The 27793-nt window shown below is 50.0% G+C and overlaps 1 protein-coding gene across 1 annotated transcript; it reads left to right on the top strand.

Annotated features, from left to right (window-relative positions):
* Nucleotides 1-820: 820 nt before the first annotated feature.
* Adgrd2 (adhesion G protein-coupled receptor D2) lies at nucleotides 821-27793 on the top strand. The gene is given in 25 exon segments (XM_057754638.1): nucleotides 821-918; nucleotides 9072-9130; nucleotides 9430-9473; nucleotides 9475-9594; nucleotides 10182-10242; nucleotides 10245-10487; nucleotides 10873-10925; nucleotides 10927-10975; nucleotides 11211-11317; nucleotides 11535-11632; nucleotides 11634-11698; nucleotides 13369-13531; nucleotides 16608-16665; nucleotides 16668-16712; nucleotides 17498-17534; nucleotides 17537-17594; nucleotides 17675-17686; nucleotides 17760-17862; nucleotides 18122-18183; nucleotides 18185-18240; nucleotides 18809-18835; nucleotides 18838-18941; nucleotides 19026-19144; nucleotides 19869-20007; nucleotides 27728-27793. Coding segments are annotated over 25 exon segments (2046 nt in total).

The following is a 27793-nucleotide window of genomic DNA, read 5'->3' as shown; positions in this document are numbered from 1 at the left end:
CAAGCCCAGATCGACTAGCCTGCACCCCTCTGCTCTAAGGGGTAAAACCCAGACAGCAAAGTACTGAATGCTGTGGGCAATGGTGAGGTAATGAGATTTATATATCTAGGGACACAGCAGGGCCACCAAATTCCTGGTAGTAGGACATTTTCAGTTCCCTGAGCCAGTGACCTGAGCCAGAGCAGACCTGAGACAGCAAACTCCACAGTTCCCATTATTTTCTTAACAAAAACAAACAAAAACTTTAAAAGAAAAAGTCCTCACATAGGCCAGTCTGGACTCGAACTCTGTAGAGGATGGTCTTGAACTTCTGATCCTTCTGTCACCGTCTCTTGAAGGTTGTGATTACTGCCACCTTTAAGTGGTGCTGGGAACCAGGAGCCTCAGTCACCAGCTCTGGACCTAGAAGGCAGGAGGGGTTCAATGTGTTGGGGAGAATGGGAAAGGGTGGTGGAGAATGGCCCACCCAGGCCTTCCTGGACCTTACAGAGACTAGTACGGCAGGTTGGAGGGCCCTGGATGGATCAACAAGTCCTACTAAGTCCGGATTCTAGAATCGTGACTTTCTTTACCCTTAGGACCGGCATCTAAGGAGATAAAAGCAAACCTACGCTGTACCGAGGACGGGCAAAGCCAGGAGGAGGGACTTGGAGATACTGAGAGGTATCTTGCCCATTTCTGGAGAAACCTCTCGGAGCCCTGGCCACAATTGAGCAAAAGCCTTGGTCAGTGGCTGCGATTGCCCAGAGCTCCCTCCCTCGCCTCCCAGCCTTCCTGCTGTTCAAGCTGCGGTGATGAAGTTGGAACCTGCCTCTCCGGAATGGCTCGCAGGCGTTCAGACCGGATTGGCATGAGGCCGTCGAGCAGTTGGTGGCAGGAGCCAGGGGACTCGGAGAGCAGGTTTTCGCTGGAGGGGACGTGAGCTTTATTTCCCTCTTGGTTGCTGACAAGGAAGCAGCTGGCCTTCGCTGATTATTTTTACCCGAAGTCACAGCGGCGGCTGCAGAGCCTCCCAAGCGCCCGCCGGCACGCTCCCAGCTCAGTCACGCACCGCCAGCGCCACCTGCCGCCGCCTACTACCGCCGCGGAGAGAGCACAGCGGCCCTCAGACCAATGCTGGCCACTGCCCTCCAACTCTGTGGTTATTTTTGTCATCTTTTTCTACCGTCCTACTCGCCTCATTCCCCTCCTCCCTCTCTTCGTGTGTGTGTGTGTGTGTGTGTGTGTGTGTGTGTGTGTGTGTGTGTGTGTGTTTAGAGACAGTCTATGTAGCACAGGCTGACACTGGACTCCTGCTTCTGGTATCACAGACCCACATCACTACACATGGCCACAGGAGTGGTTACAGTTAGCACAGAACATCCACATCTGTAGGGTCGGTCCATCCTCAAAAAAGCCAGATATATTGGAGAGGACTTGGCGGTTAAGAGCACTTGCTGCTCTCCCAGGGGACAGGAGTTAGGTTCCCAGCACCCACATCAGTTGGTTTACAGCCAACCTGTGACTCTGTTCCAGGGGATATGATACCCTCTTCTGGCCTCCTCAGGTACCTGCACACATGTGGCGTTCACTTACACAGACACATGCACACAAGTAAATGATTAAAAAAAAAATAAATGTAAAAAAGAGAAGTTTGTCGTAAGTATGGAATCACACAATGCCAGAGTAGGGGAAGTTAAATGACAGTATGCCTGGCTCTAAATCTTGGCACCACCCTTTGTCTGTGTATCAGTTATGAATGCTCTCAGCTACAGATAATCACAGTGCTTTAAGTAAATGGGGACTTATTTTCCTCATTGGTAGGTGAGTTGGGGAGCCACTTGATTATGTCAGGAACTCAGAGTCTATGCCGATATTGCTGCTCCCCCAGCCCAGATAGATTGTCTTTGGGCATGCTTCAACTTCACGGCCACAACAGCTACTAAAGTGCTGGGCATCTTGCTGGAATTCAGGATGGGGTAGAGAGATAGGAGGAGGCAATGAATGAAGCTCTGATAATCCCTTTTGTCAGGCAAGCAAAGTACTTCCCTCATCTCTCCCCTCAGAACTGTAGGTTACATTTCAGGGGTAACATGAACTACCCAAAACTGTGAGGGAGGCTGAGAAAAATCAACATTTCTTGGCTAAAGGAGAAGGGCAGTAACGGAAAATGCTGGCTCAGTGTCCACAGCGTCTGCCTGGCCCATGTGAAGTTACACTTAGTTGCAATTATATCACACAGAGATTTAATTCTTGCTTCCCACTTTGTTCCTTACTGTGTGGCCACTCACAGTTTCTGTATCACTGTGCTTTGGTTTGGGGGCTCGCTTAGACAAGTTTCATCGTGTGGCTCTGGCTGATCCAGAATTTTCTTGTAGATCAGTCTAGCTTCCAACTTGTGGCAATCCTCCTGTCTCTCCATCCCAAGTGCCAGGATGATGGGCGTGAGTCGCCATAATCAACACTACGTTGTCTTGATCACTCTCATATTTAGTGGTTGAGTGTTTCTTCAAGTGAACACGTCACGCTGTACTTACAAGGCATTTACCAAGAGACCTTTTCCAATGCACCTTGTATGTACTGGTGCACATGTGAGTACATGTGTGTACAAGTGTGCACATGTGAAAGTTGTGGGAGAACCTTGGGTGCTATGCTCAACACAATCCACTTCTTTTGAGTCAGGGTCTCTCGTTGACCTGGGGCTTCCACTTAGATGGAGCTAGTTGGCCAGAGAACCCAAGGGGCCCCCTTTCTCTGTCTCCCCAGGACGAGGACTACAAATACATGCCTGATTGTTTTATGTGGTGCCTAGGTAACAAAGGCAGGTCTTTGGTGTTTGCAATGTAAGTATTTTAAACAACTGAGAAAACCCTCCCAGCCTTGGGCCTACCTTTTCTTTTAATTATAGAGAATATTCTGATCACTGCTTTTAGAAAATTGTGATTTTATTATTTATTCTTAATTTATGTGTGTGAATGTTTTTGCCTGCATGTATGAAGTGTACCATGTATATGCAATACCCTGGAAGGCCAGAAGAAGGCATCAGATCCCTGGAACTGGAGTTGCAGATGGCCGTTAGGCGCCATGCAGATGCTGGGATCTGGATCCTGCAGGAGAAGCATGTGCTCTTAACCAGTGAACCATCTCTCCAGCTCCATTGCAGTTTCTTTCATGCGCAAAGCATTTACCATAGAATAAAACCATATCTTTGATGCTATCATTGCTATTCCATTGATCTCCAAGGGGACTCTGCTGGTTTACACTGTAACAGTGCCTAAGTATTCTTACTGACTTTATCACAACTGTGCCAGCACAGAATCTTATGGTTTAAGGAACTTTCCTTTTTGCCCAATTAGTATCATAAAATAATAACATAAATTGTCGTGTTTTTATACCTTTGATTAAAACTGAAGAGAAATATTATGCCTCATGACATGTATTTATTTATCATCATTATTTTGAGACAGGGTCTCATCAGACTGGTCTAGAACTTGCTACTATATCTATATATAGTGAATATATATCTATATGGTATAGAATTTGCTACTATATCTATCTATATATAGTATATAAAGATATATCTACTATATCTCTATATAGTGAATATATATCTATATGGTATAGAATTTGCTACTATATCTATATATAGTATATAAAGATATATCTACTATACCTATATAGATCAGGCTGGCCTTGAACTCACAGAGATCTGCCTGCCTCTTCTTCCTTTGTGCTGGGATGAAAGAGTACATTACTGTGCCCACCTCCCTAGTGACATTTTCTTTCTTCCTTCTTTTCTTCCTTCCTTCCTTCCTTCCTTCCTTCCTTCCTTCCTTCCTTCCTTATTTCCTTCCTGATGCGTGAATCTAGTTTTTGTTGTTGTTGTTGTTTTGCTTTGTTTTGTTTTGTTTTGACTTGGTTTTGTTTTTGAGACAGGGTTTCTCTGTAGCTTTGGAGCCTGTCCAGGAACTAGCACTGACCTCAAACTCACAGAGATCAACCTGCCTTTGTCTCCCAAGTGCTGGGATTAAAGACATGCGCCACCACCGCCCGGCCAAATCTAGTTAGTCTTAATCAATAAGAACCCGGAGTCAAGACGGGCAGTTCGTCTTGTCTAAACACCACTGGAGTCCCTGCAGCTTTCATTTTTATTTTTTTCTTTTTATATTTACACACTGCACATGTCTGAGAATATGGAAGCCGGAGGGCGACGCGACCGGTCAGCATGGTCATCTACTGCTCTCCACTTTAGTGTTCTGAGACAATGTCCCTCACTGAGCTTGGACCTTGTCATTACAGCCAGGCTAGCTGGCCAGCCCCTGGGATCCTTGTCTTGGTCCCCTGAGCACTGAGGTCCTGGTACACACCATTATACCTAGCTTTTAGTAGATACTGTGAATCTGAACTCGGGTCCTTGTGCTGGAGAGCAAGCACTCCCAGCCCCACACTGGAATTAACCTTACTCTGTAACTTGTCCTCTTTGTTTGATGAAGCCTTTGTTCATCTTCTGGAGGGAGAGATTCATTTTTCCCAACGTGACTATTGGAATCCGCTCTGCCCTCATTGCTCCTGACAGTCTTATTGGGTACTGTAAGCTACTGGGGGGAGGGGAGAAGCTCCTAGATGAGGGGCCTGGGCTCATAAAGTTCATTCATATGTTAAAAGCAGTTCGTCTGGGTTCAAGTTCAATGCCTTCTTTTCCCCAGAATTGTCTTTCCCCAAATAACAGGTGTTCTTGCTGAAGTTCACATAGCACACCACCATCCGGCCAGAATACCACTCAACGCTCTTCAGTGAGTTCACGGTCGGACAATTTTTATCACAGTCCATCTGAAAGGAACATAATGCCTAATGTACAGAGGCACCAACCCCACAAATGTGAAACTATCTTTAAGCTTGGAGGAAGAGGTGGGTGGGGGCTGTGTGAGGCTAGCCCAGAAGGCTTAGGCTATGCACGGACTTGCAACTTGGCTGCTGTTTCTTCCCTATTCTGGCTTTTGGTTTCCTTGTAATACAAATAAGCATAGTTTTTGTTTGAGGCAGAGGCTCATGTAGCCCAGGCTACCCTCAACACTTTAAGTCGCTTAGAGGTCCTGATCCTTCCGCGTTCTTTCCCCAGCGTTAAGGCACTGGTTTACAGCGTCTGTTAATGCCTGCTCTGTGCAGTGCTGGGGATGGAGCCCACTAGGAAAGCACTCTACCCACTGATCATAGGGATCCGCAGATGCCGAACCAGCTCAGTAAAGGGGGCAGGAAGACAACCTAGAAGTATCGAAGCTGAGACCTAGAGGATGAAGGAAATGAAGCAGAAAAGCCTTGGAGTTCCTGACTCTACCTGGATGGAGAACAAGAAGATGTTCACCTAGTCAGAAACCAAGGGAAGAAGGCAGGAAAAGGGGGACACGCAGGGATGGGTCATGGCAACCATGGGCAGGAGGCAAGGCTTTCTCTTGGACATGCCAGGAAGCCACAGAACAGTTCAGAAGCGAAGAGCAGTGTGGCATAGGAACTTGAGAAGGTTTATTCCTGGAATCCCGTGGTGGAAGACACTGGGGCAGAGGAGAGACGAGGTTGAGTGACTCTGGACCCATCCTAGATACCCTGTTTAACCTCCTGTGCCAGGATCAATAGGGTATGTCCCCAGTGTGGGAGCCAACCCCCTGACAATCACAAACCTTCCTTATTCTCAGAGAAAGAGGTGACTCTCCAAGGCCTTGGATAGAGAGACTTGTCAGAGTCACATGAGAGTTGGTGAAAGCCCAACTCCATTTCTGGTGACCCTAGGGTGAAGACATCCACCCCGCTGCCGCCTTCTGGCTGAAGGTCTGAGATTGGGCTAGACCCAGGTCCAGAGAGAAGGGCCAGTGTCCTCAGGTCTCCCCTGAGGTGCCCCTGACTGCTCTTGCCCTTCCCATTTCACTCCTCAGACAATAGGCCTGATGGGTATCAGTTCCCTTCAGCCTCTGGGTCCAGTCCACAGAGACAATGAACCTGTCATGACCACCACCCCCAGAGGTGACAGATCACACTCACTGGTAGCTGGACATCAGCCTCTGGGAAGAATAGAATAGGTAGGTTATGATCCAGACAGATCTGCCTGCCAGTCAGGGCCTCTGGTGGAGGCCCATAGCCTCCACTCCCACCCCATGCTTCTTGGCCATCTCCAGGAGTGACCTTGGGAAATGTAGGCCCTGTGAAAGGGAGAGAGTTAGTAGGGGGCCCAGGCAAGGACTCTGTAGAGAAGAGAAAGGTAGATGTCAGGCTACAGCTTTGTCATGAGTAATGCTGGCATTTAGAGGCTGAGACAGAAAAGTCACAAGTTTTAGGCCAGCCTTGGCAACATAAGCAAGACCGAGAAATAAAATAGGGCCAGGTATGGTAGTGCATGCCTTTGATCCCAGCACTCAGGAAAAATACGGTCTGATTTCTGTGAGTAGAGGGCCAACCTGCTCTATCTGGCAAGTTCCATGTCAGCCAAGGCTTCATAGTGAAGCCCTGTCTCAAAAATAAAGAAAATAAAAATAATTATCACAGATTGTAAATTTAATGTGCTGCGTATTTTACTTCAGTTTAAAAAATGAAATTAGAAAAAAATAAACAATTATGTTGCCAGCAGGCTATTTTAACAAGTGTTAATTAGGCTTTGGCCACAATATTGAAAGTATCCAAGCTTTACTCCAAGTCAAAGGCACCAAGCCGGCACAGCAATCCCACCTCTTTTGTACTGGTTGCAAGGAAAGCCTTACACATGCTCAGTGACAAGGTAACGTTCCTCACACGGGAGACAGTGTGAACCATAGCAGTGCAGACCCAAGACTTTTGATGGTGGGGTCATCCCGCCAGAGTTCCTCCCTAGCAAAAGTCCTTGCTGTTAAAACCACTTTGGCCAGTGGGGTAGGGCCTCCTCAGCCCAGGCTTAGCTTTCCCCTGCTCTACTGGAGCTTCCTTCTTTCCTAACTTCCATGCTAACTGTCCACAGTTTGCTTGCAAAGCAGAATGCGCCAGCTGTCCTCAGAGCGGGGGTGGATGGAAGGCAGGGTAGGCTGGGGAGCCATTCAGGTTAGCGGTATACTGAGGGCTGCTCCGCTCTGGTCCCCGCTAACTTGGTCTCTTAAGGTATGCAAAATTTCAAGGGCCCTTCAGCTTCCCCAAGTTCTTTTTTTTTTTTTTTTTTGCTTTTTCGAGACAGGGTTTCTCTGTGGTTTTGGAGCCCCAAGTTCATTTTTTAATCCAAGTCTCACAAGGTGACTCTTTCTAATGGGGAGCCTTCGACAGCCATGGCTGAAGCACAGAACAGGCAGGTCTCCTGCAGCCAGGGCTAAAGGTTCTGCCCTGGACCCAGGGGAGGGGAGGGTCTCAAGGAGGAGTTACAGAGCCCCGCTCCTGTCCTGCGCCAGACTGGCTGACCTGCCCTGCTGAGGCGGCCCCAGACGTAAAGTAGACTGGAAAGATAGCACCATGATAAGAACAGGGCCTGGGATCAGGGGAGGGTACAATGGTAAAGGGAGACCCAGGTCCTAGGTCTCATCTGCCTAGAGGGGATTTCCCTAGAGTTCTTGTGGAGAGGAGACCCATGGTGGTAGTTTTTTTTTTTTGTTTGTTTTGTTTTTTGTTTTTTTTTTTTTTTTGAGCAAGAGAGGTGTGCCCCAAGGGGTTGGAGAGTACAGATAGAAGCAAGGGGCACAGCACTCACTGAGCCCTACGGCAATGTACACATCATACAGTGATAATTGGACCTCACCACCTACCTTCATTGGAATGGGGCACATAGACACAGGAATTATTTAAAATGGGGCAAAGTTTAGGAAATTGGCGATTTTCAGAGTGAACAACAATGTTCAGTTCTGAGGCCTCCTGAACACAGGACTGATTTTCTGTATAAAAAAGGTCATGGATTACTAGTCTGAGGGGCCAGACTCCCAAGTGGCATGAGGCCCTATAGCTTGCCAGGAGCAGCCTGCAAATCGCCCATGACTACCATATCCCCAATTTGTACATCCGGGTTATGATAGGCCTACCACCAGTGTTGGGTGACTGCAGTGACTGAGAATCCATCTTGAAGAAGGGACCATTGAAGGTGTGGGAAACTGGTCCAGGTAGTGGAGACAGTGTCATCAAAGGTCTCAAGGAACCAGAGTGTGAGTCTGGAGACAGACCGGACGGGTTTAGATGGGTGGGGTGCAACCCTCAGGTAGGACTGAAGGTTCAAGACCAGCACAGTTACGTGGATGACCCTATCACAAACAAATACATAGGAAAACAAAGCCAGGCAGCTGCATGGGGAATGTAGGACAGGCAAGGCAGAAAGCCTGGACCACCAAGCTGAGAACCCCATGGTTTGAACTCCTGGCTTGTGTCTGCCTCACTCTAAAGAGTGGATTGCTGTAGTCCTTAAAACTCCCCGTTTCCCAGCGTCCATCCTGAAGACCATCCTTTTGTACAAACAAGTGCCACCCATTTTCCTGGACTCTAACCCCAGGGCTTGGCCTCCAGCCTGGTGAGGTCTGGGAACCAAAGAAAGGGGAGGTTTGGACCCCGCAGAACTTCCAGGAGGTAGCGAGGCAGACGGCTGAGTTGCCTTCTTTCGCTGTTGTTCTGAAAGGGAGCCTCATGGAGCCAGGCTAGTTCAGAATGACTATGAAGTCGAGGTTGCCCCTGTATTCCTGTCCCTCTCGCCATCACCTCCCAAGTGCTGAGACTGTAGTGTGTCCCCAATGCTCAGCTCACTTACCTCTGCTTTATTGCTTTGTTTTTTTTTTCTTCGGTAGACAGTGGCCAGGCATGTGATTCCCACTGTCCCTTCCCTGCCATTGCCGCATCCAGAATGATCTCCCTTGCCCACTGTCTCCTCTATCTTCTGGTACCTAATTTCTGGAGAGACTTTCCAAGTGGCCACCACACATCATGATTATAAACAAAACAAAAGCACCTACTGGGTGCTATGCCAATGACATTCACTCATGGGAGGGGTGTGTGCCCAATATCAAACATGTGGGCTGCAGAGCCTGCAGCTTCCATGTCCCCCTCTGAACATACAGTAGACATTCAACTACTATAGACATCGGGGAGACTCATCTTCTCTCTCAGATCAGAAGTCTCTCTGGGACCTCCTCTAACCACCCAGGTGAATCAAGGAACCCTTTGGCTGAAGGTTGATATGAGGGGTCCTCACAGGAAGGTGCCCTGTAGAGACAGCCCAGCTGAGTCTAGTGGTTGGCATATTGGTCTAAACTATGCAGAAAGGGGAGGAGGCAGGGCTTCCTTCGGACCCCTGTGGGAGATCCCATGTCATTGCTGCTGTACAGAAGACTGCAGGGAGCAAGTCACCAAGTAGATAGTTCTGTTCTGGCCCATCAGACTCGGAGCCCTTGGTCTTGGCCCTTGTCCTCATCCAAAAGGGTGAGGTGCCCACAAAATTCTCTCCTGGGCTCATTCTCTAATGAGCTCCAGCCCCAGTGCCCCCAGGCGAGGTCCTGCATACCGCAGAAGGGGTAATGCAGGTTCACAGGACAGCAGCTGAGTTGGTGGCAAACCCAAGGGTACTGCGACCAGAGCCTTGGCCACCTGGCATTGGGGCTCCTAAACAGGACTCTCACTCCACGTTTGCCCAACTTGGTCTGGCTAGGATCAGAATCTGGGGCAAGGGATGGAATATAGAGTCCATATAGAGGCCCCTCCAGAGATGGGGTCTCACGGTGACAACGCTTTGAGATGAGCTGAAGTTATCGGTGCATGGCACCTGGAAGTGAGGCTTAGCCCCTGAGCAGGGGACCTGGAGCCCCAACATCTTTCTTCTCTGGGCTGGAGGTATCCCAAATTCCATGACAGCCTTCGTGGCTGTGCCAGTCAGAGGCAGGCCCTGTGGCAGCTAGGGAAACTGAGGCTCTAGATCGCTTGTCATCACAGGTGCGCACACTACAGCTGCACTGGCCTGCTGACAGAACTGCATGATTGCCCGAGGCCCTGCCAGCGCTGGAGGCCCTCAGAGCCTGCGCGCGCACACGTTCAGTGAGATGCAGAGAGAGGCGACGACGTTCTTCTCCCTGGTCTCCCCCCACTGTAGCCAATGTTCTGCAGCTGCGTGACTTTGCCGAACCAGGAGGCTCCGTGCATGCGGCGCTGCTTGTGCACAGTCATCCTGTGCCCTTCAACGCCATCTGACAGCCGGCCGCTGGCACCATGTGTGAGCCACGTGGGAGCAGTTCGCTGACGGTAGGCGACACACCGGGTTTCAGGGACTCAGCACCTGTCACCTGGTGCCTTCCAAGGTATCCTTGTGCTGGGTCAGGATCAAAATTTCCCAAGTGATAGATTCTTGGTCTATGACACATTCAGTGGCAACCTCACTGACTTCCACCTGTGGGACCGGGCAGTGAGCCCCGCGCAGGTGAGACAAGCTTGTGCCTGCGTGCAACCCCCAGGGGGACTCCTCTTTCAATAGGACCCAGAAGCCCTAAGCTTCATGTCCCCGCTGTTGCTGGCCATGAGCGTGCGCCTGCTCTGTCCTGGTAGGACATGGGTACCTCCCTGCCCAGCCCAGCTGCTATGCCTTTCCCCTGGGTAGCCCACTGGGTCTAGTACCGACCCTTCTAGACACTCCAGCTTCCTGCTCAGCCTTTGTCAATTTGATCTCTCCCAGTTATGGCCATGCCCTCTCCAGGACAACAGTGTCTGTCCTGAAGCTGCCAAACCTTAATAGCCTAAGGCTTAGTGTGGGCTTGCTCAGTGCTGTCTTCAGCGCCCCTCTCGACACACCACCCCATGGTGCGGTGATGCTGCCTGCAGGTTCCCAGTCATGAGCAGGCACCTTTTGTACCTGCATGGGTAAATGGATACAGTACCCACCGGGTAGAGAGCCAAGATGTGGTCTTGTCATCTTCCTACTCTGGCCAGTGCCCACAGAGGAGTGCCCCACGTGGAACGCAGGATCCAGCCCCAAGGGCTCTCTCTGAACTCTGCTTGAACCCACAGCCCTTTCTCTGCTGCTACCAAATAGGTGCACCTTAGCTGTGCTGTTTGTAATCTCCAAGGTTCAGATCTACGCAACAGGCAGGAAGTCCCAACAGACCTGGAGTGAGTCTTATCTACAAAACTTTGAGCATTCTGCTGTGCCTCAGTTTCCCAATCCAGCACACTGTTCAGTTCTCCAGACACTGCCACAGATGTGCTCTTCCTGTCCAAAGCAGCACATGGGGACGGTCATCGTACAGGCTGGCCCCTCTGTTGTCCAGGGCCCAACCTGGCCTCCACTCTTTTGCAGAGACTTAGCAGCAGCTCCAGGTTATGGCCAGATCAGGATGTCATCAGCAGAGTCAATGCTTTGGCCCGTGCCACTGTGGTAAACCCATCCCTGGAGCCTGGAACGCCTGCAGCACCGTGGGTCAACTTCCTGGACCTTATTTTCCTCACACACCTGCGGTGTTCGTTCCTACTCTTGTTTTAGAATCCCTGATAGCTGGGAGCTTGTCACAGATTTGATCCACTAACAAGACCCAGGTAGTGCCCAACTGTGACCCTGGAGAGCTCCCTCTTGTCAGTTGTTCCTCAGACCACAGCTTCTCCCAACCCCCTTCTCTGAAGCTCCTGGGATCCTGTCCTTGGACAAGGCTTCTAGCTTCCTGGGACTCCTGGAGAGAATCCTGGCAGAAGAGAGATCCCCTGGGGCCTGCGGCCCTGCTGGCCATCCTGCACTTTCTGAAGAGGCAGAGCTGAGGAGCCGGTGCTGCAGACCAAGCTCTGGGAGGAACTTCATGTCTGTGACCAGGCTGGTCCTGGAGGAGCACTAATCAGCCAGTGTTTGGCTGTCTATCACAGAGATGAGGCAGGTAAGGCCAGGCGGGATCTGGTCTTGCAGCTCCCTTATTGTTTAACTGGGCGAGTCAGCACCTGTTTCTGGACTGCATCTCTCCATCCCACAGGAGACGCTCCTCTAGTCACTGAGTGGGAATCCCACTTGAACACTGCACATAGCTAAGAACGGTATTAAGAGGCACTGGTGGATAAGGACCTTCCCCATATCCAAGAATCTGCCAACTGCCTCAAGTGGGGTGTCCTCCACATGAAGTGGTCCACCCAACGCGTCTGCCTAAATCGCAGGCAGGTGCTCTGGAGAACAGGAATTGTCACAGGAAGGATAGGCTATTATAAAACTCGTCCTTGCAAAATGCTAGAGGGCTGAATCCGGAACAGGGTACGAGGGTAACCCAGGAGGCTGGTGCTAAGGAATGGGTCACCAGACAGGTAGAGATGTATGAAGTCCACCTGAAACTAGGGATTTGGGGCACTGTGGTAGAGGAGGAAATACCAGACCGTGGACCTCAGTTTTCTCGTTAGAGAATGGGCATACTTGCCTTGTTAAGACTGGATGTCTTTGCAGACTGGATGTCTTTGCAGACTGGATGTCTTTGCAGACTGGATGTCTTTGCAGACTGGATGTCTTTGCAGACTGGATGTCTTTGCCCAGCAGAAAGTGGAAAACAACTCAGTGAATTTTCTTGGTCCCCTCCCCTGTGCTCAGTCCCACATGACTTTGGGGTTTTTTGTTTTGTTTTGTTTTGTTTTTTGGATTTTTCGAGACAGGGTTTCTCCGTAGCTTTTTGGTTCCTGTCCTGGAACTAGCTCTTGTAGACCAGGCTGGCCTCGAACTCACAGAGATCCGCCTGTCTCTAGGCGTGCGCCACCACCGCCCGGCTTGTTTTGTTTTTCAATAGGAGACTTGAGCACCTATTCACCCTGAATCAGTAGTGAGGGGAGTAGCCCCGAGGCAGCAGGTTCCAGCTGGTACACAGGCCAGAAACCACACGCCATGCTAGACCTGCAGGCTGACTCAGTAGACAGTGGTTGGAGGGGTCTGAGGGAGGCAGTGGAAGCCAAGCCTTGATCTGGAAGCCATTAAGGGTTGGTAGCCAGAACCCCAAGCATCTCTGACCCCCAGGTCAGGGCCTGTGGTGGTGGAGCCTGGAGTGGGGGCGGGAGTGGCTGGTGGGCCTGTGCCCTGGGGACAGTGTGGGCGCTGGCATCCCCTCGGAGCCCTGCTTGAGCAGAAACACACACACATTTGAGTTCTCTCTTGGAAGGAAGGTCTTCCTAACATCTTAAACATGCCCCTACGTAATAGGACTGTCCCTCCTCTTCCTGTTCCCCTGGGGTCCCAGGTGTATCTGAATATCTCTGCCCAGAGCTAGACCCAAATTCACACTCATCAAGTACTCCTATAGTGAGTTCATAGGTCCCACCCCATGGTAATACCCTTCTTTCAGGACTCCAAAAAGCCTTGGCCTAGGGGCTCCACCTCTCTGGCCTTGAATAGCAGGCCCCCAGTCCTATGTGGGTAGAGGGGAAACCCACCCTGCAGCTGGACAGCCTGGCAGAAAGCCCTCCATCCTGAAGTCAAATGGCTCCATTTGATCCCGGGCCTGGAAGTCCAAAGCCTGCTCCTGATGGAGGCCAACACTGCAGGGCACACATTCACCGCTCCTGGCAGGCATCCAGGTGTACCAGGGCACATCCTCATCCCTGCAGGTGAAGTGAGGCTGCTCCTAGGGAAAGGCGGGTGAAGAGAAAAGCTGTCTGGCTGTGCTTCTCTAAAAAGGCTGCCTTCGCTTGCGTACTTGATAGTAGGCAGGGTCCTACTCAGAAAGCTCTGAAGAGCTACATACTTGAGTGATGGACTGGGCACTGTGGTTGTATGAAGAGGGAGAGGGCTCTCTATAAACTGGCGTGGAAAGGCTTTCATGGCACGGGGTTTGATGTCATAGTTTGTAAAACCCAAACTTCCAATTCCTTCTTTCTTTTAAACCCTTGGGACATTTAAAGAAAGCTTAAGCCTCTGTTTTTCACAGGGGGTCTTTCTGGGGCACGCATACACCTACTGTGGCCACTGTATCAGTCTGTCTGCATAGCCTCCCAAGACCCTCCATCAACCTGGTTACAGTATCGTTCCTCACCCCCCCAGACACCTGAACCCAGAAACAGATGTTCAAGTCCTTTATGCAGCATGGAAGTTACAGTGCCGTGCACACAGTCTCCTGGTTCACTCATGGAGTCCAATACAATGTATTGTTTGAAGTCATATTCTAAGATCTGCTTTAGGAACTCATGACCAGAAAAAGTCTCTACATGTTCAGGATAGGGCATTTTTTTGTTTAATATTTTCTTTGATCCTGTTGAAGACATGGAAGCAGAACCTGAGAATATAGTGAGTAGACTATATAAGTATGCAGTTTACCATACTACTTAAAATGTTTTCAGTTATAATTTAAATAATGACTTTATTAGTTTTTTGAGGATCCTCTACACTGATTTCCATAGCAATGGTATCGGTTTACGTCCCCACCAGCAGTGCGCAAGTTTCCTTTCCCTACGTCTTTGCCAGTGTGCATTGTTGCTTGTTTTCTGTTTTAGAAGATGTGTTTGTAACCAGGTGGTGGGGGCACATGCCTTTAATCCCAGAACTTGGGAGACAGAGGCAGGCAGATCTCTGAGTTCAAAGTCAGCTTGGTCTACAGAGTATCCAGGACAGTCTGTATACAGAGACACCCTGTCTCAAAAAAAAAAAAAAATTGTTTGTATCATTTTAGGTTATGTACACATGTGGGAGGTACAGGTATCCACACAGGCCAGAAGTGTTGGATTCCTGCTCCCGCCGCCCACCCCAGATCTGGAGTTGTAGGCAGTTTGAGTTGCCTAACATGAGTGCTGGGAAGCCAGCTCTCAGCCTCTGCAAGAGCAGTGCCTGCTTTTAACTCCTGAGTCATCTCTCCAGCCCTCATTGTTTTCTTGATGATGCAATGGGTAAGATGATGCAGTGGGTAAGATGATGCAATGGGTAAGATGATGCAATAGGTAAGATGATGCAGTGGGTAAGATGATGCAGTGGGTAAGACGATGCAATGGGTAAGACGATGCAATGGGTAAGATGATGCAATGGGTAAGATGATGCAGTGGGTAAGATGATGTAGTGGGTAAGATGATCTCAAAGTACTTTTGATTTGCAGTTCCCTGGTGACTAAGGGTGTTAGACCTTTTATTATATATTTATCAGTCATTTGCAGTTCTCTTTGAGAACTGTCTCTTTATTAGCCCATTTATGTATTGAATCATTTGTTTGGGGAGGGTTGGTGTTTAATTTTTAGAGTACTTCATAGATTTTAAATGTTAATTCTTGTCATATATATATATATATATATATACATATATATGAGAGAGAGAGAGAGAGAGAGAGAGAGAGAGAGCGCAAAGATGTTCCCATTCTGAAACCTGTCTCTTCAGTTGACCCAATGTCTCTTTTTGTGCATTTAAAAAAATTTAATTCCATGCAATCCCATTTGTCAATTCTTTATTTTATTTTTAAAGATTTTTGTGTGTGTATTTTATGTGTAAGAGTGCTTTGTCTGCATGTATGCTTGTACACCAGAAGAGGGCATGCCATGTGGGTGCTAGGAATTGAACTCAGATCCTCTGGAAGAGAAACCAGTGCTCTTAACTCCTGAGTCATCTCTCCAGTCCCCCATGTAACATGAGGGCCTGCTTGTTGGGGTTTCTGTCCTGCCCAGTTCCCACAGCCGCTAAATCCCAAAGAAAATCTCACAGAGGTCCATATAAGTTATAAACTGATTGTCCCATTAGCTCAGGCTTCTTATTAACTTTTATAACTTATATTAGCCCATTATTCTTATCTATGTTAGCCACATGGCTTCATACCTTTTTTAGTGGGGCAGGTCATATCTTTCTTCTTATGTGTCTGGGCAGGACTATGGGAAGAGCTTCCTTCTTCCCAGAATACTCCTGTTCTCATTGACCCACCTCTACTTCCTGTCTGGTTGTCCCGCCTGTACTTCCTGCCTGGCTACTGGCCAATCAGCATTTATTTAAAATATAATTGACAGAATATAAACCATTGTCCTGCACCACCCCCATTTGGCAATTCTTATTTTATTTTATTTGAGAAAAGATCTTGTTGTGTAGCCCCAGCTAATCTGAAACTTGCTATGTAAACAACACTAGCATCAAATTTAAATAGGTACACTGTCTCTGCCCTTAGATGCTGAGACTAAAGGCATGCACCACCATGTCCAAACCCAATTCAGAGTTTCATGCATTATATTAAGGTTGATATATCATGATTTTTATGTGTGTGCACATGCATGAACATACATGTACATGAGCCACACCAGTGTGTGTGTGTATGTGTGCACGCACACATGTGTGTGTGTAGGTCAGAGAACAACCTACAGGAATTAGTTCTCTCCCCTTCTCCATGTAGGCTCCAGAACTGAACTCAGGTCATCAGACTTAGTAGCAAGCCCCTTTACCTGCTGGGCCATCTTACCAGACCCAGGATTGTTTTTTTATACAAAGTGAGAATTGGGGATCTAGTTTCATTCTTCTTCAAGTGAGTATCCATCTTTCTCAGCAGTGCTTGTTGAAACGACTGTCTTTCCTACAATTTATGCTTGTGGTAACTGCAGAAAATCACATAATCACACACACATGCACACACGCACATGAACACACACACACTATGCTTATACCTGCCCCATCCTCCCATACACATGTGGAAGACATAGGACAACTTACAAGAGTCAGCTCTGTCTTTCTAACCTGTGGGTCTCGGGGACTGAATCCAGATTGTCAGCGGCTGCTTGGTACTCACTGCACCTGAATTCTACCACCTGCTTCTGCAACCACACAGCATTAGCTTTGCCATCCTGCTGCAGGTGTTTGAAGTCCAGGTGAGCAAGGGAGAGACAGGGTAGCCACAGCTGCAAAGGGAGGTTATTGCAGGTAGCAAGGAAGAAAGCCATGCCAGTTCATCCTGAGATCCTGCACAGGCAGCTGGAAGTGAGTCAGGGACCAAGGCCCTGCTGGAAATTGGGCTTGGAGATGACCCATGTGGGGAGATGGTGGGGTGTCTGGTAGGGATGTATGGGTTCAGGAGGTTGTCCTGGTGGTCATGAAGAGCCTGTAGATAAATCATGAGCCCAGAAGAGTATGAGAGGAAGAGGGAACTCAGTCAGCAGGAAGCAGACTCCAGAGCAGACCAGGCAAGATGGACTCCCTAGAGCCAGAAAGGAACCCAGTGTTCCTGTGCTAGGTCAAGTTAGACATCTAGTGCTGTGCGAAGACACTGGTCTGGTAGAGGCCAGGAAAACTTACGTGCTTATGCCCTGTAAATGTCACATCATAACCCATTGGTGGCTTCATTTCTAACAGTTGTCTGGAATCCTTATGGTATCACCTGCCCCGCAGGACCGTCCCTAGGTGTGTCAGTCACTTCTAATCCAGGACTCTGCTGAGTCAGTGGAAGCTTGCCTGGAGGGGTCGCTTTTAGGGAGATCCAGCAAGAAAGATACACTCAAGTGATCATTTATTAAACACCTACTGTGTGCAGGCCTGGTCCCTAGTGGTTAGTAGCATTGCCATCCTCGATCCTGGAGGAAGACTTGAAGTTCCCAGGCAGGGTGAGTCTGGTGCAAATCAGGATGGGGATGGGGTCCTCACTGTAACTCCCTGTCAGGGAGGCCCTGAAGAGGCATCACTGCTGCGGACTCTGTCATTGTGGACTATGGCGTGTCCCCGTGTGCTCACCACCTTCCCATATCAGGGCTCTGTTTGTCTCAGATTCCATAGCAATCCCCATGATTGGCCTGGGGCTTCCCCTAGGGCAAGCTGTGCCCCTTGCTGCCTGTATGAGTCCAGTAACAGGGCGCAGACAAGACCAGGCTGAAGGGCTTAAGGCTCACGAGGCTGCCCTCACAAGCCAACCCTTCTGCCTACAGGGTCCCCACTTCTAAGTGGACCACAATCCACAAGAACCTCACTCTTTCCCTGACCTCTGCTGAGGGCTTCCTCATGACCAGTGAGTGGGCGAAGGCCAACATGGTGGTCAACCAGCAAAAGGCTTGTAAGCTCTGGGACCAGCAAAGCATGGGAGGCCTTTCGGTCTCTCCTCCCACTGTTATTTGCTGATGGCGTCCTTGCCCTGGTGGGGAACAAATTCCAGGGAAGAAAGACCCAGATGGCACAAGAGACAGAGCCTTTCCCCTGACTCCTATTTGGACAAGAATGCCAAGCCTGGTCCTGGGATCAAGCTGAGTTGTGTCCAGAGCTGACCTCAGTGGTGACCTCCATCTTCCCCCAGGTGGCCTGTGCAACTGTCACGGCTGCCATGAATCTTCTGTTTCCGGCTGCCTTCCCCTGGCTGCCAATGGAGCAAGGTGGTAGCTGTGAGCATGCACCCAGGCCCCAGGATGAGGCTGGGTTGAGGACCCCTGATCCCCTCTCGTGTTTTTTTCTCCATTGCTTCCCAACACTGTCCCACACCTTGACCCATCCCCAACCCACCAGTACCATTCAGCATCCAACAGCACCTCAGAACTGCCCAATACATAGTACCCAGCACCACTGAGCACCCAGCACCCATCATGACCCCAGACTGCTTCGCCCAGCAGCACCTAGTACTCGTCACTGATGTGAGCTCAGTTATTAGACTCTAGCTTTCCGCAGCCTGTTTCTCTCAAGCCCCCCGCCCCACTCAGCAGCCTCAGCTCCCCACCTCCACTGTTGCTCCTAATCTGAACCAGCTAGCACTGTGCCCACTGCTACCCTTCCTGCTCACTGGCTCCCATCCCTCGGGCTTCAGGGCAGTCGTGACTCGTTTTGCAACCAATATTATCCCTCACCACACACACACACACACACACACACACACACACACACTCAGCCATGGTTCTCAGATTGACCCTGGAATACCAGGGGACAATTATGGGCTGGATTCTTGAGAAAAATGGGTGGTGGCATGGCCTGAGGTCATTTTCTCCTTCCCTAGGCATTCCTGTGGCCTTTGTGGCCATTACCTAACAGTGCAACCCTATGGCTGCATGACTTCTGGACACTGCTGGCTCCGTGCTCACACCGATGACATCTGGGCCTTTGTGGGCCCCATGTTGTTTGTGCTGATGGTGAACTCGGAGGTGTGGGTGCCACAAGAGAGGGACATATCAGGAAGAGGGGATTTCTCTTGCCCACTGGCACCCAACCTCCAGGCCAACACCTGCATCCTGGTCTGTGTGATGGTGATGGTCACCGTGTCCAGCGCCCACTGTCGTGCACGCGAGCTTAGCCCAGAGCCTGGTCTGCAGCAGAAGATCAGGTTCTGGATGTGGTGAGTCCCAGCACGGGGACATGATGAGACTGGGGTGCAAGGCCAGCTGACACCCCACATGAGCCTGATTGAGTATAAGCATGGTAAGTCTGTGTTGGGAAGTGTGGCCAAGTGTGAGTGAGACCTTGTGAAGCAGTGGAGTACGTGTGTCCTTACTTAGATGGCACGTATGCTTGGGTACTGTGTATACCAGCCACTGTCCCGGGGCCTCACTGTCTGCAGAAGGTGCTGAAAGTTTGCTTGAGACAAGACAGGAGGACTCCCCAAGTCAGGCCATCCCCAGTTCAGGGTCAGAGGAAAGATCCAAGTCTCCAGCTCTACCAAGAGCCCTTCCCACTCCCCATGGCTGCTGGAGCATGATGGGGTGACCCCCTGCATGCCCTTCTTCACTTGACCCATCCCCATACAGCATGACCACTCAAGTCAGCAATTCCCTGAGAAGACAGGGAGCCCAGGCTCCTGGAGAAGGGGTGCAGAGCCTTCCTGGCTCATATGGCTCATATCTCTGCCCAGTTCTGGGCAGTTGCTCTCATTTTTGCAAACTAGGCTTGGGGTAAAATCTCATCTCTCAGTACCACCGCTACAAGAAGGAAGTAAAGTCCATCCAAGGGCTTTGCAGAATGTTCTTCCAACCGGCAGCTGCAGGTCATCTTTCTGGCTGCTGCTTCATCCATCAGAACTGAGGGGGCATGCTGGCCTCTCAGACCTGCCTCCTTTCCCACAGGGTTCTGGTAAAGCCGGTGCCTACTCTGCCACAGGTGCTGGCTCTGCCGCCTGTCCTGGGCCTGACCTAACTGGTTGGCCTCCTAGTGCACCTGAACCCAGCCTGGGCCTATGCTGCTGTGGGCCTCAATTCCTTTCAGGTATTTCTAGACCCTGGCCATGTAAGATGTGGGAGCTCTGGTTCACTGGGTGTGTGGTTTGCCAGAACTAAACAGGCGGTAAGGCTCAATCACAGAAAGCATTCCACAGCAAAGTGGGGCATGCTACAAAAAAAAAAAAAAAAGAAAAGAAAAAAAGAAAAAAGAAAGAAAAAAAATGGCAAGTGGTGTGCTCACGTCCACAAGTAGGACATGAGAGAGGACTTTTGGCTCATTGGACAGCTGAGGAGGCTGAGTCCTACCAAGGGAGAAGTCAAAGTTCATGGTATCTGGACCCCTTCAAGGATCACCAGGAGGCTCTCTCCTTAGGTGACCCTAGGTCACTGCAGGGTTGTCTCAGGCCACCTAATCTGTGAAGACAAAGGTTTAGGGGAGGGTTCAGTCAGGAGGCTGATAATTAAGTCATACAACGAAGCCATCACGGCTTGGTGGCAGAGAAACTGAGTGTCCCTATCTACAGGATTTACAGATCTGTTAGGGACCCAGTCTGGGACAGATGGTGCCAGCTTGGGGGCTAGGTGGTAAGAGGATGAGAGCCCCAAGGAGTGGTCCCTACCACTGCTGCCTTGTCCCACGGGGGACGGTCCCCTTTGTCCACGCCAGATCTCCCTACCCTCCCTCCCATTCAGGGTCAAAAGGAACAGATCAGGGCAAGGCTGAACAAAGGCACGCTCCCAAAATCAAGGGCAAACTCTGTCTAGGGCCCTGTGTCCTCAGAGCAGCAAGATGCCCTTGGAGATGAGGTCTGAGGCTGTAAACCCTGCTTCTGATGCCTGTGAGATTTCTCTGGCCCGGCTCTCACAAACACAAACAAAAACAAACACAAACCAGTGGTGGTGGCGCACACCTTTAATCCCAGCACTCGGGAGGCAGAGGCAGGCGGATCTCTGTGAGTTTGAGGCCAGCCTGGTGTACAAGAGCTAGTTCCAGGACAGGCTCCAATGTTACAGAGAAACTCTGTTTCGAAAAACCAAAAAAATAAAAAATAAAAATAAAAACAAATGAACAAACAGAAACAAAAACAAGACAAAAAAACCTTCATAGAGACACTGAGGCCTTATACAGTTAGTTACTTGCCCAAGGTTGCAAAGCAGGAGGAAATAAGATGGGTCCTACATCCTGCTGTATCTGGGCTTTTTGTTGTTGTTGTTTTCTGAGGCAGGGTTTCTTTGTGTAGCTCTGGCTATCCTGGAACTCATGATGTAGACCAGGCTGGCATTGAACTCACAGACACCCACCTCCCTGCCTCTGCCTCCGAGTGTTAAGATTAAAGGTGTGTGCCACCACTGCCTGGCCTGTATCTGGATTTTTAGTCTCTTGGGTAGCCCACTTTGCCTGCAGATAGGTCCTTGAGAGGGGAGCCCTAACCACTACTCATCTGTTTATGTCACAGTCAGGTCACCCACCATGTAAGGTGCTGGGGATACAGCAGAAAAAAGTCCCATTGAAGGTGACATCCAGAAAGTAGAGGCTGCCTAGGACCCAGATAAAGGGTGGCACAGCGGTGAGGGGACAGGGCAGGGATGGGAAGGGACCTGGCCTACGTGGACCTGGGAGACTTGACTATTCTCTGCTAGGTTAGCATCGAAAAAACGAAAGGAGTTTCTAGGGAGGGTTAGTAGGGAGGTAATGGTCACCCAAGGATGTGGCCCTGAGTTCCAATCTCTGGTACCCACATAAAACGTTGGGTGCCGCAGCATGTACCTATGATCTCAGCTCTGAGGACGTGGAGATAAGAGGGTCCTGGACCTTACTAGCCAGTCAGACTAGCTGATGATGAATCACAGGTCCAGAGAGGCCTTGACTAAAGGTCAAGCGGGTAGAAATTGAGTTTGAGACCTCACATCGACCTGTGTCCACCAAAGGCATGCATTTGCATGTGCCCCACACTCCTGCAGAAACACATGTACACACCCTCACAAACATCTGCACACGAGAGGGTGGGGCAAGAAGAAAGAGGGCCTCACTAAGGAAGACCCCGGCAATGGTAGAGTAAGCATGCTCCCTAGGACCCTGTTGGCCTAAATGCAGAGAACTGGGTGCTGTGTCCCCTCTCCTGGCATAGCTTGGGGTCCCCAGTACTCAGAGGCTCTGTCCCAGGTCTGCCCTATGTGTCTGAGTGACCCTGGGGAGGTTTCTCTGGCTCAACACAGGTGACAGAAGCTCGTTGTCATGGTGATCACTCCAGCTTGCCGCCACTGCCCCTTCATGACCAGGATTGGTCTCCAGCCCTACTTGGAGGACTGACTCACGTCAGAGGCGCAACAGTGGACAGACAAACTAGATTCTTCATCCTCCTCTCCCTCCCTATCCTCCTGACCTGTGGCTTCTTTTGTTTCTGAACTTTTTCTGATTCTTTCTGTCTCTCCTGTTTTCTCTGTCTCCCCTTCCCTCTGTTGATACTGTTTTCTGCCATCGCCACTAGGCTTGTCTCCATCCTCTAAACGCTCTCCTCCCCGTCCGTAGCCCCTTCCCTGCCTCTGTCCCTGTTCCTATGGGCATGGTACTGTAAGACAGGCCCCTGACTCATTCCAGGCTGTGTCCTAGGGACTTCCCCAGGCCTGGCTCTCCTTTTCTCCCCGGCTTTCTGTTATCTCTCCTCCTCCACTGCACCTGCAGCCCTGCCCTTCTGTCTTGAGCATAAACTGGGCAGGACAGTGATATAAGGTCCAGAGAGACCAGAATGGGCCCAGCCTCACTTGTTCTTCAGAGGTGATTTTGTTTCCTTCTGACCCACAATGTCTGGTTTCATGGCAAGAGAGCAACATCTCATTTCTGGAACCAGCTGTAGCTCACATCTGCCCTGAAGTCCTCCACACCCCAAGGAACTTCCTGGTGGTGCAACCGAGATAAACTCTACAAAGAACTGAACACACTACCTGATGCTCACCAAAGCTCTGTGTATGGGGGGGTCATTCGCTCATTCATTCATTCGCTCATTCATTCATTCGCTCATTCTTCACAGATTCTCCCCACCCCCAGGCAGTGCTGGTTCACACCCCAGAGAAAGTAGTGTTTTGCACTACCCACCCACAGTGTGGTACCACCAAGGCTGAAAGACCAATGGACAATCAAGGCAGTGTGGGAACAGAGCGGCCGCTTATGGGGAAAGACTGATTCTCAGCTAAGGTGTGAAAGCTATATGCAGAGGGGGTCATTGTAGGACCCAGAGGAATGGGCAACATGAGGAGGGCTGGTGAAAAATGGGCAGGAGGGGCCGTGAGGACCAGACAGTTCCGGCCTCTAAAGCTGCTATAGGGAACTCCAATTTGATTGTAGGGCGGAGCTATGGGTGATATGAGGCATGGTGCCAGGCATCAGGTCAGGTCTTGAAGTTCAAAAAGATGCTTTTCTTTGCTGGAGAAGAATATGAAAGGGAAGTGCATAGGGAAGACAATACCAGGGCTGCAGAGGGGTCAGGTGACTCTGAGGCTTAGTGACCTGTCCTAGGGGCTAACGGTGGGGGTGTCAACTCAGTTGTGCCTGGGAACCAGGGACCCGAGGGTTGGAATACCTAAGAGTTCAATATTCTCTAGTCTTAGCCTCAGGCTTGAACCTTTTATGTTGTCCCATGGTCTCTGAGTAAGTCCCGGGTTCCAAGTCTAACCCATCGGACCACACTACCTTGGAACTCTCTGTTCATCAAACAGGGCCACATGAGACCCAAATATGGTGGTACTTTGCGGGGGAAAGCTCTGCCCTTGCTCTGAAGGTTGAGCACTTCCTAGCCAGTCCCTGAAGGAGGCAAGAGACCAGGCCCCTCTGTAGAGGCACAGGGAGAAACACGTGGTCTTCAGGAAGGTGACTTCTCCACCCCCGTGGGGGCTGCAGTGACAGTGGGCAGGCTACAGACCAAAGGGCTAGAGGGAGGGCAGGGCAGGCTTTGATTCCTTCCTGTCTCTCGCTGTCCCCCAGTGTCTCTACTGTGGTCCTGTGCCCTTAATCCGAGCAAAGTGGGAGGCCAGGCCACAGAGTGGATGGGGTTCCTTAGTGACATGAGGTCTGTCCTCACGGCCAATACATCCTCTTTGTCTATGCTGTTTATAATGGGGAGGTGAGCACAGTGAGTGGGCTGTGGGAAAGAAATCAAGGGAGGGTGGACTGGGGCCCCTCTAGCCCTGGTTACCACCGGTGCAGGATGGACCCAGGGAGGTACAGAAGGTATTATGGAGGGTGACAGAGAAGAAGGCAGCAGCTGAGGTGCTCAGGGGAGAGACCCTGGGGCCAGGAGGGCAGGGCCAAGCCTGGCACCTCTTCTTTCAGACACTCCCTGGCCCTTCTGACTTCAGGTTCCCAGACCATGGCCCAGGATCCTCTGAGATCTGCTGCTCTTAGAGGTACAATCTCTCCACCCCCTTGCTTTGCCTAGTATTGTCTGGTGCCTTGATTTCTCCATCAATCAACCAGAGCTAGGAAAACAATGGCAGATTCTATAAGCCCACTTGAAAAGACAGAGAAACTAAGACCTCAGAAACTCTAATATTGGGCCTCAAGGAACAACTTGGAAATGGCTTGTCACCCCCAATGCCACCACAAGGGACTCTGGGTACCCCAAGAGGTGGGGCTCACTTAGCCCTCCTATCGCAGGGTTCCTAGCAAGGAAGTGGGCGTGGGCTGCCGACAAAAGAGCTGGGATTAAGTACTTGGGCCTCGGTTTCCTCACCGCTAATCTGAGAGTAAAGTTCTGAGCAGATGTTTAGGGTGTTTGATAATGGGGGCTCAAGGAGGGAAAACACATTTCCTGTCTTAGCCTGTGCACAACTCACCAACTACTAGGATCCCATAAACCCAGGACCCCCCACTACCTTCTCTTCCATTACAGATCCCAGGAGAACAGTAAGGCTGGAACAAGGGACCAGCTAGTGTGGTGGACAGGGCTGGGAACACAGCAAAGGCCAGGACCGGGAAGCTGGGGACTGGCCCAAAAGACCTTGTCCTCAGCACTGGAAAGCTACAGCCTGCAGGCTGGCAGACCTAAAAGCCGAGGCTCTTCGGGGAGGGACAAGGGCTCCTAGGCAAAGGGGAAGGGGAGAATCTCAGGCCATGACCTGACAGCATTCAGGACTTCAGGTGCTGCTCTTCCTGGGCTGACCCTCACCCCTCTCCCCTCCAAATCACACTGCTCCAAGATGAAAGAGACTTGAAACAACTACACAGACCTCCCTGAAGAGAGAGACTAAGTGTGTGGAACCCTTTCTAGAGCTGGTGCTAGGCCGTGACCAAGCAGCCTACCTGTCTCCCAGCCCCTGATCCCTGGCCTAGCCTCCAGGCTCCACCCTGTGCATCCAGGCCCTTAAAGAAGGATTTTTGGGCTGGCGAGATAGCTCAGCGGTTAAGAGCATTGCCTGCTCTTCCAAAGGTCCTGAGTTCAATTCCCAGCAACCACATGGTGGCTCACAACCATCTGTAACGAGATCTGGTGCCCTCTTCTGGCCTGCAGGCATATATGCAGACAGAATATTGTATACTTAATAAATAAATATTTAAAAAAAAAGGATTCTTATGAGCCTTTTCAAAGTGCAGGGCAAGTGCTTTACCAAACTAAGAGACTTGTGGGCAGCTGGGCCAGGCTGGAGATTCCTCAGACCCTACGCAGGTCTTGGGAAAGGGGTTCAGCTTCACCCTAGGGAGTGGAGACAACAAGTCACAGTGAACAACAGTGACCCCGAGTTGCCAAAGTCTTAGACCAACACTGCCTAATACTATAGCCAGGAATGGAACTATCCTATCCTATCCATCCTATCCTATCCATCCTATCCTATCCTATCCATCCTATCCTATCCTATCCATCCTATCCTATCCTATCCTATCCATCCTATCCTATCCATCCTATCCTATCCATCCTATCCTATCCTATCCTATCCTATCCTATCCTATCCTATCCATCCTATCCATCCTATCCTATCCATCCTATCCTATCCTATCCATCCTATCCTATCCATCCTATCCATCCTATCCTATCCTATCCATCCTATCCATCCTATCCATCCTATCCTATCCTATCCATCCTATCCTATCCTATCCTATCCATCCTATCCTATCCATCCTATCCTATCCATCCTATCCTATCCTATCCTATCCTATCCTATCCTATCCTATCTATCCTATCCTATCCTATCCTATCCTATCCATCCTATCCTATCTATCCTATCCTATCCTATCCTATCCTATCCTATCCTATCCATCCTATCCTATCCATCCTATCCTATCCTATCCTATCCTATCCATCCTATCCTATCCTATCCATCCTATCCTATCCTATCCTATCCTATCCATCCTATCCTATCCTATCCTATCCTATCCATCCTATCCTATCCATCCTATCCTATCCTATCCTATCCATCCTATCCTATCCTATCCTATCCATCCTATCCTATCCTATCTATCCTATCCTATCCTATCCTATCCTATCCTATCCTATCCATCCTATCCTATCCTATCCTATCCATCCTATCCTATCCTATCCATCCTATCCTATCCATCCTATCCTATCCTGTCCTATCCTATCCTATCCTATCCATCCTATCCTATCCTATCCATCCTATCCTATCCTATCCATCCTATCCTATCCTATCCATCCTATCCTATCCTATCCTATCCATCCTATCCTATCCATCCTATCCTATCCTATCCATCCTATCCTATCCATCCTATCCTATCCTATCCTATCCTATCCATCCTATCCTATCCTATCCATCCTATCCTATCCTATCCTATCCTATCCTATCCATCCTATCCTATCCTATCCTATCCATCCTATCCTATCCTATCCTATCCTATCCTATCCTATCCATCCTATCCTATCCTATCCTATCCATCCTATCCTATCCATCCTATCCTATCCATCCTATCCTATCCTATCCTATCCATCCTATCCTATCCTATCCTATCCATCCTATCCTATCCTATCCATCCTATCCTATCCTATCCTATCCATCCTATCCATCCTATCCCATCCTATCCATCCTATCCTATCCTATCCTATCCATCCTATCCATCCTATCCTATCCTATCCATCCTATCCATCCTATCCTATCCATCCTATCCATCCTATCCATCCTATCCTATCCATCCTATCCTATCCATCCTATCCATCCTATCCATCCTATCCCATCCTATCCTATCCATCCTATCCTATCCTATCCATCCTATCCATCATATCCATCCTATCCATCCTATCCTATCCTATTCTATCTTATCCATCCTATCCTATCCATCCTATCCTATCCTATCCATCCTATCCCATCCATCCTATCCATCCTATCCTATCTTATCCATCCTATCCATCCTATCCTATCCATCCTATCCTATCCTATCCTATCCTATCCTATCCTATCCTATCCATCCTATCCTACACTACACTATACTATAGCCTGCTTTTGAACTCTTGCTGGGGCTTGCTCAGTGTCCAACCTCAGGCCCCTGCTTGCTCTAGTCTGGGTGCCAGGGGAAGAGCCCACGGTGTGCAAGGGAGCTGCAAGTAAGCAGCCAGTGGTGCAGCAGGTACCAAGCTCATTCGCACAGAAAGGGCTAGTCATCGGGGTGTAGTCACAGACCTAGGCTTGAGGTTGTCTTGGCAGTCCGCTTCCGGTCAGCTAAAAGGGACCGGAGCGCCCCCTGCAGGCCGATGGTGGGGCGCGGGGCTAGGAGGGATTAGAGCAAGCAGCCACTGGCACCCACCACCCAGCCCCCCTCCACCCAGCCCCCACCCACTGGCACAGCCGTCTACAAGAACAAGAGCCACTGCAGCGCCTCTGTGCTCAAATGA

This window comes from Chionomys nivalis, chromosome 22 (assembly GCF_950005125.1).
Source record: "Chionomys nivalis chromosome 22, mChiNiv1.1, whole genome shotgun sequence".
NCBI classification, from domain to species: Eukaryota; Metazoa; Chordata; class Mammalia; order Rodentia; family Cricetidae; genus Chionomys; species Chionomys nivalis.
This window is presented reverse-complemented; position numbering and strand designations above follow the sequence as displayed.